The sequence below is a fragment of the Cydia splendana genome, chromosome 2, assembly GCF_910591565.1.
Source record: "Cydia splendana chromosome 2, ilCydSple1.2, whole genome shotgun sequence".
Taxonomy (NCBI): domain Eukaryota; kingdom Metazoa; phylum Arthropoda; class Insecta; order Lepidoptera; family Tortricidae; genus Cydia; species Cydia splendana.
This window is the reverse complement of record NC_085961.1, coordinates 21741699-21756253: the sequence shown is the minus strand read 5'-3', so window position 1 is coordinate 21756253 and position 14555 is coordinate 21741699. Positions and strand designations below refer to the sequence as shown.

The window sequence follows — 14555 nt, the reverse complement described above, 5'->3', positions numbered from 1 at the left end:
CATAAATATTGACCAGTGACCACAGATTCGTTACATGTTGAGTGACAATCTATGAGAATTATAGATTTTTAAATTACTAATTTATTAGAGCATTTAATCAGTGGCAGGCCTCCTTCACACGCTCAAGGCCACGCGCTATATGCCTACCGCTCGGCGTATCGTCGACGATACAACCGACAGAGGGCCGCCGATCGCCCGCCTGAGCGCTCGCACCGCACGTTTCCCGCGCTTACGCTTCGAAATGCCGAAACCACGTAATTATTGTGCAGTAAATGGGTGTAAAAGTCAAAAAACAAAGGAAAAAAGCCTATAATAAAAATTCATCTTTTTATGGCGGGCTAAAGGTCCCACCTGAAACGTTTAATAATTATATTGAAGGGTTAGAAAAAGTATTTTTAAATAATTTTGACGACGTAATAATTAATCGGCCTGGTAGCACCGTATTACAACTTTTAAAAACCGTTGATTTTCCGTTGCTTTGCTCCTGAGTATTTATTAAAATTATTTACGCGATTTAGGATATTTTCAACTGTAAAATTTAATAACAGAGAATTCCGAGAAGGGAAAAAATTATAAATCATTATATAAAACTAAAACATATTTGATTGACTAATAAAAAATATGGTTGATTCGCGACATTCGTTTTATTACAATAATCATCACAGGGAGGTACCTACAACCCTAGCGCATTCTTACGATGACGCGTTGGCACGTGACTCGCACGGCGGGCAACACAGTCTCGATTCTTTGTGCGCGTACTTATGGTACATTTCTTCTTGTCCTGAGCAGCAGGTATTATTATTAAGGTTTTGTAGGCTATTATAGCGTAGGTATTTTCGCTTTTGTTTGGGAATGAAGTATCTGTTACGTAGTAACTATTTATTAATCTGTGTCAGTGGCCTATTTTATAAAGCTACAAGTTACAATTTACAAGCGGAAGTCTCTTTCTAACCCTATGTGTTAGAACGAGACTTCCGCTTGTAAATTGTAACTTGTAGCTTTATAAAATAGGCCACAGGCCTCCTTCACACGCTCAAGGCCACGCGCTATATGCCTACCGCTCGGCGTATCGTCGACGATACAACCGACAGAGGGCCGCCGATCGCCCGCCTGAGCGCTCGCACCGCACGTTTCCCGCGCTTACGCTTCGAAATGCCGAAACCACGTAATTATTGTGCAGTAAATGGGTGTAAAAGTCAAAAAACAAAGGAAAAAAGCCTATAATAAAAATTCATCTTTTTATGGCGGGCTAAAGGTCCCACCTGAAACGTTTAATAATTATATTGAAGGGTTAGAAAAAGTATTTTTAAATAATTTTGACGACGTAATAATTAATCGGCCTGGTAGCACCGTATTACAACTTTTAAAAACCGTTGATTTTCCGTTGCTTTGCTCCTGAGTATTTATTAAAATTATTTACGCGATTTAGGATATTTTCAACTGTAAAATTTAATAACAGAGAATTCCGAGAAGGGAAAAAATTATAAATCATTATATAAAACTAAAACATATTTGATTGACTAATAAAAAATATGGTTGATTCGCGACATTCGTTTTATTACAATAATCATCACAGGGAGGTACCTACAACCCTAGCGCATTCTTACGATGACGCGTTGGCACGTGACTCGCACGGCGGGCAACACAGTCTCGATTCTTTGTGCGCGTACTTATGGTACATTTCTTCTTGTCCTGAGCAGCAGGTATTATTATTAAGGTTTTGTAGGCTATTATAGCGTAGGTATTTTCGCTTTTGTTTGGGAATGAAGTATCTGTTACGTAGTAACTATTTATTAATCTGTGATTTAATTCACAATAATTTGGTCGATATTTAAGAAGTGAAAAGAAAAATATTGTTATTTATAAATGTTAACAGCTCATAGCGTCAATGTTTTTAAATAATACCCAAATAGCGTAGATACTGTACATTTAGAGGAGCGTTTTATTATTAGCCGAAGTTACATAAATTTGCGGAGCCATGTTCAGAATTTATCAAATTTTTGCATGAACATATTAGTTATAAAATAATATTTTCATTGTTGATACAAAAGGATTTGTCATACTATTTGTATTTTTAAAATAGAATGGTTTCATTTCGCCTAAAATGTATATTTAGGATTTAACAGATGATGACATCTGAACACACCCTAAATATTGTTTGATGTTTTTTGAAACGCTGTCAATCAATCTGTTCTAGCGTTGCGGCCGTTGATTTTACTTTACTTTTGTTATTCGTTAGCATAAACGTATAATAAACTTTAAAACGCATAAAATACTACGGTTTCTGAAACTAGTGATGATTTTATTGATCGCCAAATATTTGACGATAAAACTATATGTTTGGATTCTATGAAAATTGAACATTTGTCAAAATAACCTAGTACGAGTGCCGGTATGGAGTCTAAAAGTGAAATTTTCTCCAAAAGACTGGTAACAGCAGTGCTATGGAATCTCGGACTCCAAATATTTCTGGCTGTTGTGTTGGTGTTTTTTATTCAGGTGGATATTCTACATCCACTTTCTTGGTTCACATCGACCTTCAATGACATATTTGGATGGAAAATGAGCCTGAATATTGCGCTGCTTGGATTGGTTTCGTTTTTTCAAGCATACATTTATGGCAGCTACTACATGGTTCCTTTGCCTAAGTACTTCACCAGGTTTTCAATGTTTCTGAATTTGTTCACAACCCAAAATGTCATATTCAGCATTTTGTATGCATTAAGCGGTTACTTTACAATGAGCCTGTATTCATCTCTTGCTAAAAGCAACTTTAATGTTCTGAAAAAAAAATGTGAACATTATGATGGCCAATGTCTCATGGAGCAAAGTCTGTTTTTACAGTTTGGGGGGATGTGGATGGGTCTGTATTATTTCTTAAATGCACACATTTTCAGTACACCCATGCTAATGTTTCCACATGTGTATCAAAATAAATTCCAACAGTTAAAACAAGCTATTGGAAGAATATTGTCTATGGGTTTTAAAAATTCTGTAATGCCTGTTGTGTATTTCTGCTTGTTTTATTACTTGTGGGGCCACAAGCCCCGGAGTGTTGTTTCTGATGTCTACAGCCTGTACTTGGAAGATGCTCCATTGGATAATATATTCAATTTGATAAGATCTTGCATTTGGATTGGACTCTGGTTCTACACCAGTTTGTTTTTCATCTCAGTGTATACCATTAGAACCATCTTTAACATAGTGTTGACAGAACCAATGAAGTTTCAAATTGAATCAGAAACTGGTCTGACCCTGTATGCTGCCTTAGCTCAGAGAACACAATTTACTGGATATTTAGGGGCTCAAGACTTGAAGGTAGTGTCTCAGATGGACTCTACAAGAAGAATGCAGCTCTTTACACTGTCACAGCCAGGAGGCCATCCAAGAAATTGGAATCATATCTTAGAAACTTCTTTAAACATAATTAATAGCTATACAAAGGAATTGGAAAATATTAATAGTGATGTGAAACCTACGGAGGTTGGCAACTCACAAAAGAATATGAACATCACACCCCCTTCAGGACCACTTTATTCTGGAAATTTAAGAAACTTGGCACAAACTCCTGATATGCCAAAAGATTATAATTATAATCTTAATAAAAATAAAGTTAATGAAATGACATTTGCAAAAGCTCTTAAAGAAGAGTTCAATGGTTTGCTACAGAGGATCTGCCAGAAGCCAGGAATCAGTTACTTCTTTGGGGAGCTCACAGACACCAAACTCAAATTCCTGCTAATGCAGGCTCAGCCAGTGATGTGGACATGCGAGGGGCTGGCATTCATTGTGGCCACATCCTTAAAGGAAGATAAGTATGGTGTGGTGCAGAATGACTTGCCAATTGTGATTACAGCTTTAATAAATCTCAAGAGCAATTTAGACAAGTTAACTAAGCTAGGACTGGTGCCAAAGAAACACATTCTGAATGATGTGTTTGCTATCAAAATGAAGTCTGCTCTCATGACTTCAGTTAAAAGGAGTATATATAAAATAGTTATCACTTTTTCTAAGTATTTCTATGAAATACCTATAGATCCTGATGTACAAATTGCTGTTCAACCATTCTTATTGTGTAAAGAACCCTGACTGTTGTAGAATATTTTATCCTTTTACTGTTAAAGATTAATGTTTAGAATTAGCTATGTTTTTTAGTTAAGTATGTGGCAATTAACTATTTGTGTAATGTACTGAAACTCAGAAATACTGTCTAGCAAGAGTGTCACCAGCCAATAGTTGATATTACATAGTATTTCTCCTACCCAGGGCTTGCCCAGGGGGAGGGACATACATTTAGTTATTTGTACCCTTCAAGTAACATCTCAAATAAATTCAAGATAGTTAATAAAAAAAGATTGTGTTATGAACATATTTTTTATTAAAACTTCTACAACACCAATAAACAACAGATCATTATTATCAAACATAATATATCTACAACATATATTAATTCACTCAGGTAGTTAAAAATTAGATGTTGTTTATATGTTAGTACTTATAACAGTTGTATTTCTTTGCTTCGATCACAGACTTGTCAAACAGTCAATGAAACTCATGTGTCATTAATTATTGAGCTTAACTTAGGTTTTGGTATCATCAAATGGAGATTCAAACACTTTATTTTTATGTGATATTTATGAATTTCTAGTTGAATCAGCTGTTTCTAAGGCTAATATTCTAATCAGTATGTTTAACTAGTTCACATTTATAACTTTAATTTATCTTTGGATTAGACAATTTCCTTGAGAATATTAGTTTAAAATAGAAATGTAAGTGTTTGATGTAAGGCTAGCATGAATAATTAAATTATTTAACAAATTTGTGCTTTTGTTACTTTCTGCTATGCTTACACTATCCTATTTTCGTAAATCCTCATAAACTCGATGAACATGTTCTCATTGAGTTGGTAGTTAAAAATCTTTAAATACTATTAAGACTTACATAAAAGTCTGTATATTCATCAAAATTAATCTTTATATAATAATTTTATGTCTGCTGGCCGGAATAACAGAAGGGTGCATTTGTTTTTAGATTTTTGTTCTGCAGTTTCTGCACATACTCACTGTGCAGGAACTGCCTTTGCACTCCTCCAGATGCCCATGAATCACTTAGGCAGAGACATTAAAATTACGTTAGTTAAGTGCTCGACAAAATTGGCATCCCAGTCTATTGTCAGCAACTATCCACCTCATATCCACCTATTTTTATTTAGAGACAAGTCATGTTTACCCCTTTCAAATAAATACAATGACAAATCTAGATTAACATAAATGTACAATATTTGTTATTACAACTTGAATGATTATTTATAGCAGTAAAGTCATGCTCAGCTCAATTATTTTACCTTTGTTTCCCCTCTCAAAATTACCTTTAAGGCTTGGCCACACACAGAGCGCGACGCAGCGCCGCGTCCGCGCCGCGTGATGCCGACGCGAAGCCTGGTCAAACAGGGCGCGCGCCGATCGCGCCGGCCTCACGCTCTCAACACGCCCTCAAGGCGCGCGTGAACGCGGCGCGGCCGCGCGGGAACGCGGCGCACCGCTCGCTGCCTACGTCCGATCCTACTGACGTGACCTTGCGCGACGCGGCGGGCCGCCGCGTTCGCTCGGCGCAGCGCTGCGCACGCGCCGCGCGGACGCAATGGGCCGCGCGGCGCGGGGCGCGACAGAAGCGGGGCGTGATACCGGCGGGACGCAGTCTGTTTGACGTCGGTAACCTGTTAGCATGTGCCGCGGTCGCGCGGCGTGGACGCGGCGCTGCGTCGCGCTCTGTATGTGGCCAAGCCTTTAATAGTATTTATCGCATAATAAGCACTATCATATTTTATTTATTTAATACTTAATAATCGTTATATTATAAATTCATGTTCTTGGCGTCATGTGTATGCTGTAGGTATATTTAATAATTTTATTCTAGATCTTACAGTTGAAGAAACATTGTGATAGTCGGCAGTGTCGTTATTACACACGAATTATATTTTCATTAGGTACATTTTAGTAGGAGATCCCCCATATAGCCGACCTTCACCAATCTGTCTGACGGATGAAACTATGAAAATATGAAAGAAAATATGTTCCAGAACATAAATAAATAGGGTTGCCTAAAGAAATATGGTCAAGGCTATTTTTAATAAATTTTTGAAAAAAAATTTTTTTCGGCAAATTTCATCGATTTGTCTGACGATCGAAATGAGTCTCAATGGAAAGTATACAACTTGTACAACATAAATCATCTAGGTTGCCTATCTTTTTCTGGTCACTATTATGTGGTTGCCGTGTTTAAAGAGGTGATTTTATATCGATAATTGCACTCATCTGTCTGACGCTTGAATTATACATCAAAATGATGGTAATTTTATTGCAAATACAATGTTTTTTTTTTTTTTTTCACATCACAAAAACAATACAAAGAACTTAAAACTAAGATGCGCCACAGAAACTTGTGAAAGTTTATGCGTGGTGCAAATGCATCACTACGCTCAAACAGGTATAGGGTTGCCTGCGAAAATCCGGTCACAAATGAGGGTTGCCAGGCTTTTAATTAAAATAAGAAGGGAAGACTTTTAGCAATAACTCATAAACGGCTGAACTGATCAAGTTTGTTTGAATTTTAATTGATTGAGTTTTTTAAGCACTATTTTCATGATTTTTTCATATTTTTTGGACCGATTTTTCAAAAGTTAGAAGGGAAAACTTGTTTTTTTTCTTTTTAAACGATTATTTCCGAAATGATTCACTTTATCAAGAAATGTTGTTTAAAGACCCCTATTCATTTTGAAAGGCCTATCCAACAATACCCCACACTATGAGGTTGAAAAGATAAAAAAATTGTCACACACATTTTGTTTCTTTCAAAGCGATTATTTCCGAAAATATTCACTTTATCAAAAAATGTTCTTCTAAAACCCCTATTCATTTTGAAAGACCTTTCCAACAACATCCCGCACCATAGGGTTGACACGAAAAAAAATCCTCACGTACATTTTGTTTCTTTCGAGGCGATTATTTCCTAAAATATTCACTTTATCAAAAAATGTTGTTTTAAGACCCCTATTTATTTTGAAAGACCTATCCAACAACACCCCACACTATAAGGTTAGAACGATAAAAAAATTGTCACACACATTTTGTTTTTTTCTAGGCGATTATTTCCGAAAATATTCACTTGTACAAAAAATATTCTTCTAAAGCCCCTATTCATTTTGAAAGACCTTTCCAACTATATCCCACACCATAGGGTTGCCACGAAAAAAAAAATCCTCACATACATTTTGTTTCTTTCGAGGCGATTATTTCCTAAAATATTCACTTCATCAAAAAATGTTTTCTAAAAAACCGTATTTATTTCAAAAGATCTATCCAACGACATATCACATTATAGGGTTGAAGCGAAAAAAATGGTCACATACATTATTTTTTTTTCGTTAGATACCTATGTTGTAAGATGTCATTTGATATGAATTTTAAAATAAATAGGGTTCTTCAAAAAAACATTTTTGATAAAGTGAATATTTTAGGAAATAGTCGCCTCGAAAGAAACAAAATGTATGTGAGAATTTTTTTTTTCGTGTCAACCCTATGGTGTGGCATGTTGTTGGAAAGGACTTTCAAAATGAATAGGGGTTGTAGAAGAAAATGTTTTGATAAAGTGAATATTTTCGGAAATAATCGCTTTGAAAGAAACAAAATGTGTGTGACAATTTTTTTTATCTTTTCAACCTCATAGTGTGGGGTGTCGTTGGATAGGCCTTTCAAAATGAATAGGGGTCTTTAAACAACATTTCTTGATAAAGTGAATCATTTCGGAAATAATCGTTTAGAAAGAAAAACAAAGGTTTTTCCTTCCAACTTTTGAAACATCTGTCCAAATAATATGAAAAAAAAAATCATGAAAATAGTGCTTAAAAAACTCAATCAAATAAAATTAAAACAAACTTGATCAGTTCAGCCGTTTATGAGTTATCGCTAAAAGTCTTCCCTTCTTATTTTAATTAAAAGCCTGGCAACCCTCATTTGTGACCGGATTTTCGCAGGCAACCCTATGCCATTGTATTTGCAATAAAATTACCATCATTTTGATGTATAATTCGAGCGTCAGACAGATGAGTACAATTATCGATATAAAATCACCTCTTTAAACACGGCAACCACATAATAGTGACCGGAAAAAGATAGGCAACCTAGATGATTTATGTTATACAAGTTGTATACTTTCCATTGAAACTTATTTCGATCGTCAGACAAATCGGTGAAATTTGCCGAAAATTTTTTTTTTAAAATAGCCTTGACCATATTTCTTTAGGCAACCCTATTTATTTATGTCCTGGAACATATTTACTTTCATATTTTCATAGTTTCAGCCGTCAGACAAATTGGTGAAGGTCGACCATATATGTGGGATCTTAGACCATTTCGCCTTCGTCTTATTTCCTTACATACGAATCTTATGTCTCATTCAAATACCTAAACGTAGTTTAGTAATGTTTTTATTTGAAGACCTAATTAACTTGGCGAAGTAGTCCGGTAACCTCATTCCAGATTCGTTCTTTGTAAATGCCAAGTGATGATGGAAATTTCCATCGCCATGAAAAGAAGGGTTAAATTAAAGCGTTTCCTAAGTTATCGAAGTCTTAAAAAGACGCCATCTGCTGGCGAAAGACCTAAGAATCTTCGAAACGACACGTGGCCGCCGGTTCACTTTGTCGCAAACTTCGCTTGCTGCGTTTTCGCTGCGTGGTCGGCTCTCCGGAACTCCAGACTGTAGGCGCGGTGATTACAGCAGCGTGTCCTCGTCGCGCAGCTCGCTGCTGAGCAGGAGCGAGCGCTGGCTGGCGGCGCCCAGCAGCGCCGTGCGCTCGGCGGATGACGTGCCCGACTCGCTTATAGATGCTGGGAAATTATTCATATTTAAATTTATTTCAAAAATAAAATTTGGCTGAATTGCAACTGTGTTCCAATAATACCTATAATTGTTTTCGAAATTATAGTTCGTTTTTTTTAGCATTAGAAATAAGGTAAACAATCTTGATGTGTCTTTTAATTGAAAAACACATTTTGAAAATAAGTTACGGCAAATATGTAACAATTATGAATCTAATACGATCTTTTATATTCTTCTGCTTTCATAAGTAATAGTTATTGATTTTTAAAGCGTTTTTCAATTAAAAGACATGTCAAGATCGCTTACCTTCTTACAAGTTCTTTCTAATGCTAAAAAAAACGAACTGTAAGTAAGTACCAAATCTAACAGTAAACAGGAAGAAAAGAAAAAGAGTCATAAAAATAACTGTGTTTACGTTCGCGTTCCCATTCCCACATTGCCTTGACAAAAGATTTAAAATAAATGAGTATAAGACCGTGCGACTTTCAATCCGGAGGTCGCGGGTTCTAACCCCGGCTCGTAGCAATGATTTTTTCGGAACTTATGTACGAAATATCATTTGATATTTACCAGTCGCTTTTCGGTGAAGGAAAACACCGTGAGGAAACCGGACTAATCCCAATAAGGTCTAGTATAAGTACCCTCTGGGTTGGAAGGTCAGATGGCAGTCGCTTTCGTAAAAATTATTAGTGCTTACGCCAATTCTTGGGACTTCCACTACTATAATAACTACCGCCACTAAGCGGATCCCAGGCTCCCATGAGCCGTGGCAAAATGCCCGGATAACGCGAGGAAGATTATGATGATTTGATGAATATACAATAAGTGGGCTGTGACATCAGATACCGATCATCTAACCTAGTTTAGTAATATGCGTCTTAGACCAAAAAAATAACAAATTTAACATCCCATGCACACAAGAGTCAAATTGCAGGTATAGTTGAAATTTTATAAAGTGACCGTTTAGCACTTAAGAGCTTATCTTGTGAACAATGACATTGTTCTCTTTTGTTTAAGGCTAATAAATAATAACAAAAAATGCATACATATTTGTATACGCTGCCATATTATCTAAGTCACAAAGTTGAAATTGCAAATTGCAATAGCTTTCAATGTCCAATTTATTTAACATCTGTATGTAAAGAACATGATTGCAATAAATAAATGAAATGTGTCATTGTTGAATGTGCTATGCTATTGCGATTTCAACCTTGTGACTTAGAGAAGATTTTTGTTACTTGCTATTATTTGTTATTAGCGGTAATAGCCTTAAACAACAGAGAACAATGTCATTGTTCACAAGATAAGCTCTCAAGTGCTAAACGGTCAGTTTATAAAATTTCAACTAGAAATAATGTGACAGAAAGTAAGAAATGCGAAACATTATAAATAGCAATAAATAGATAGGTAGAGACCAAATATGTATGTGTGTAAAAAAATTAAAAGATAGAAAATGTGAGGTAACGCTTGTACTACAGGTCTGCTATTTTCTCCAGATCTGTTTAGGCAATAGTCATAATCATAATAGAGATGGAAATACAAAGAACTTCAAAAAGGTGCCACTGTAATATATTATTGGTACACTGATTTGCACCATTTTGTGCGTATTCTTATTCCGTCTATGGCGCAGTTATCCTAAAAATACATCGTCAAAATAATAACCTGCAGGTATCGCCTGTCCGCTTTTTTCAGATCAAGTGCGCCATAGTAAATCTATGGCGAACTTGAACTTAGAAAAACGAAACGATACCGACACCGACGTTTAAATGCATCTTGATACCGACATTGTCATCAGTGACATAAACACAGTAGGTAACAAGGCATTACTTGGTGCGTTAGCAGCTTAAATACTTTTAAAATTATTTAATTATTAAATAGTAAATACTTTTAACATTCACTCTGCAATGTGATGCATAACGGCCGGCGCATGAAACCGAATGCTATAATTATGGCAGAGAAGATATGCCCGCATTAAATAAGCGGCATTTTTTTAATTTGTGACCTCGGTCTCGACGTACCCATACACCATACATGTCTGGCTTGGAAGGAGGAGACAGCGTGCAGCAGTACGACGGCGGGTATGAGGTATACATACGAAGGCGTGTTTACCGTCGGGGCTGGCCTCGGGCGTGGCCGTGCGCTGCGACGGCGGCTCCGGCGACGCCAGCGCCGCGCGCGCCGCCGCCGAGCCGCCCGGCGACTCCGTCATCGACGCCTGCAGGCTGTAGCTCTCTCTGTCATACCAAAAAACCACTGTTACTTACACCCGGAAAATTAGGCGTTTTAGCAGAACACATTTTCATTTTAATTGAATTTAAAGAAAAATGTTTACTGACCCTGCCATAAATACATGAAATACACTCAATCGTCACGGCGGTAAAGTGAGAATTTGCCTGTAGACATTTTGAGGTGGATTGATGGCGGTCTGACAAGTAGCCGCGGTCAACACCGAATGTGGACGGTACTACACTCTTTACATTCTATATTGAAATCTCACTATCCGTACTTATGACAGCGCAAATGAGGGTGGCCAATATTGTGAATTAGATTATAATATTAAGATGTAATCTCGGCTGCATCCAGAGTTGGAGATCAGCGAGATCTCGCGTCCGTGTTGATGGCTGCCGGTATATGTAGCGACACTAGCGACGTCTAAGATTGTGAATTAGACTCTAACATTATCGTAATAAGGTGTAAACTCGCCTGTATCCCGATGTGGAGGAGGTCTGCGAGATCTCACTGTCGTACGATGTGTCCGTATTGATGGCGGTAGGGGCCAACAGCGGCGGCCAGGCGCGCCGCGCTGGCGTGCTCTCGGGACCCGGGGATGAGCAATCATCGGACTCCAGGCGTGAGTTCTGCTGCTGTGAACAACACACAGAATATACTGCAAGGTACTTTAAGCAGCCTATAAAAGCTTACAGATGTCAATCCTACTGCGGCAATAATGCCAATCACTTAGTGCGACCACTTATGCTGTCGCCGAATCAACGCATGATGTTGCCAGGCAACCAACACTGTTTTCATGCAGCGAAAATCCTAGTATCCAAAATAAGTGGTAGGTGGTAGCATCGTATCTTTATCTTTATATATAAACGCGAGCGGCTTTGACGGTAGAAACAAATTAAATTATGCTCAAACAAAAGAGCGTAAAAAAATAACACTTTTGAATCGACAACATATATCCGCAAAATTCGTATTGTCGCGTATTTTGCATTTAAAAGTGAAAAAAATTCGACAAACAATACTAAAGGCTCAATTTGTTGGTTGACATTTGACAGCTATGCGTTGCGTTTAGAAACTGCAAACATGCTTACAAGTTAGGTTGGTCGTATTTTTTTTAATAAAAAGCAAGACGAATATTACTGTTTATTTGATGACTTTCCGGTATGTATAATGGTTATTATTTGCATTAAGTTTCGTTTCATATGGATATGTATACCGGTATAATTATTACATAAATTTGTTTTTAAGCCAGAACGTGCGATAGTCTGTTACGGCTTTTAAGACGATAGCAACACTGCCTAGACGTCAACGACGGCTGTTATTCGAAAATACTTTATCCGGTACTCCAGACGTGATAAAAACCTGTTAAATAGTGTATTTGGGTGTGTTAACAATAAAAAATAGTCACCGAACATAGTGCAAAGTGCAAACGCCATCGTAACGTAACGAGATTTGAACTTCAAAGCGTTCCATGGGTGTATTGTGTTTAGTATAAACATCGGTCTCTCAGTTGTATTTTAATATTTCAGAATGATTCCAAATATTCTTACATGTCAAGGCACTACTAGCTACCTGGAAATGCAAGTGAAAGCAACCTTGAAGCAGCTGTGATAAACTAATAAGTGAGCGAGATGAAAATGACGTTGTTCTAAGAAACTTTGAGTTAAGTGCCAGCTGACTGTAACACACTCTAATTAAGTACATTGCCAGTGTGAAACAGTGCAAAAAGCTACAGTGTATTGTGGACATATTTAATAACTGTGCTTTAGACTATGAATCAAATTTGAGGTGTATCGGTGAATTGGAAAGTCAACTGCATAAAGCTAATAAGTTATCTCCGGAGTCAATGTAAGTTGAATATAAGATTAAATATAATAAGATATATAGATAGTATATATGTCGCAGTCAAAAGTGTGAACTGGTCAAAAGAACTTTTAACCGACAAAAACAGGCAAAACTGCTTTTGACTGAGCATGTTGGTCAAAAGTAGTTATACCTGAAAATCATTGGTTAATAGTAATTGTGTTGTGACTGTTACTATCAGTCAAAAGTACTCGCAGAGATAGGTAGGTTAGGGTTATTTTTTTGCTACGCCCAAAAAACTAAACTGTTCCCAGATATAGGTAGGTTAGGGTTATTTTTTTTTTGCTACGCCCTAAAAACGAAACTGCTGCCAGAAATAGGTATGATTTTCAGGTAAAACTACTTTTGACCAACATGCTCAGTCAAAGCAGTTTTGCCTGTTTTTGTCGGTTAAAAGTTCTTTGGCCAGTTCACACTTTTGACTGCAACAGGTTGGGCTGGACATATGGCAAGGGAAGGTAAAGATAAGTGGGATAGAGAGGAAGCGGAATGGTATCCTAGAGATGGAAAAAGGAGAGAAGGGAGACCAATAATGAGGTGGTCGGATGACATAAAGAAGCATGCGGGACCTAATTGGATAGGGACGGCAAGGGATAGAGAGCTGTGGAGAGAGCTGGGGGAGGCCTATGCCAAGAAGGCAGACTGAAATAATTATTAAAAAGCAATGACATAAAAATTATTTAATAAAGTTACTAAGGAAAAAATATTGAAACTAATTGATATAAATGAAATGTGAATTTATTTAAATGTAATATGTGCTGAAATTTAATTTTTTGGTCAATAAAGGCTATTCTATTCTATTCTAATTTGACAGGTGACAACAAAAAAAATATTAATTCCTGCTAAAATTTCAGAGTCATAGTGAAGCATAGTACATAGTACCAAAACAAGGTTGATTTTTAGGGTTCTGTAGCCAAAGGGTAAAAACGGGACCCCTATTACGAGGACTCCAATATGTTATTAGATCAAAACAAATTATTTTCAGAAAATATTTAATTTAGGCTTAGGGATGGCGAGGCTCCATAAACCTTCAGTAAGTAGTGCATAAGTATCCTTGGAAAAATTCGACCTATGCCGCCGTGGGTGGCCCGGTGGCAGAATGGCACAGGCACCTGCTGCAATAGCAGAGGACGCTGCTTTGATTCCAGCCTAGGGCATTGGAGGCCTTGGTCACTTTTTAGGGTTGCGTACCCATAGGGTAAAAACGGGACCCTATTAAATATTAAGACTCTGCTGTCCGTCTGTCTGTCACCAGGCTGTATCTCAAGATCTCATGAACCGTGATAACTAGATTAACTAGACAGTTTCAATTTTCACAAATGATGTATTTCTGTTGCCACTATAACAACAAATACTAAAAACAAATTAAAGAAATATTTAAGCGGGGCCAATGCAATGCTAGGCTGGATATGACTGATGAAATGAGTAAATTTTTATTAATATGTTTTAATATGACATGTTGGTGGCAAACAAGCATACAAGGCTGTTAATGCCGATGGTAAGTGGGAGTTTAGACTAGACCTCTGCTTCTCCAAGGGACTCACATTGCTGACCGAGTAAATTTTTATTAATATGTTTTAATATGA

General features: G+C 37.1%; 2 protein-coding genes across 2 annotated transcripts in view; one reads left to right on the top strand and one right to left on the bottom strand.

The window, feature by feature from the left end:
- Positions 1 to 2298: 2298 nt before the first annotated feature.
- On the top strand, positions 2299 to 5260 carry LOC134805705 (nucleoporin NDC1-like). The gene has a single exon (XM_063778957.1). It carries the CDS (start codon positions 2395 to 2397, stop codon positions 4087 to 4089), a length of 1695 nt encoding a protein of 564 aa, XP_063635027.1. The 5' UTR covers positions 2299 to 2394; the 3' UTR covers positions 4090 to 5260.
- Positions 5261 to 8510: 3250 nt separating this feature from the next.
- The window catches only part of LOC134805694 (protein unc-80 homolog), a 61502-nt gene continuing 55457 nt past the window's right edge, over positions 8511 to 14555 (bottom strand). The window contains exons 67-69 of the mRNA XM_063778951.1: positions 11584 to 11744; positions 10990 to 11114; positions 8511 to 8888 (exon numbers count right to left, since the gene is read on the bottom strand). Of these exons, the coding sequence (XP_063635021.1) occupies positions 8773 to 8888; positions 10990 to 11114; positions 11584 to 11744 (402 nt within the window). The 3' untranslated portion in view covers positions 8511 to 8772. The remainder of the gene's footprint in view (positions 8889 to 10989; positions 11115 to 11583; positions 11745 to 14555) is intronic.

Excerpts from the sequence above, each read along its gene's own strand:
- LOC134805705 (XM_063778957.1), top strand. The coding sequence starts at position 2,395 with ATGGAGTCTAAAAGTGAAATTTTCTCCAAAAGACTGGTAACAGCAGTG.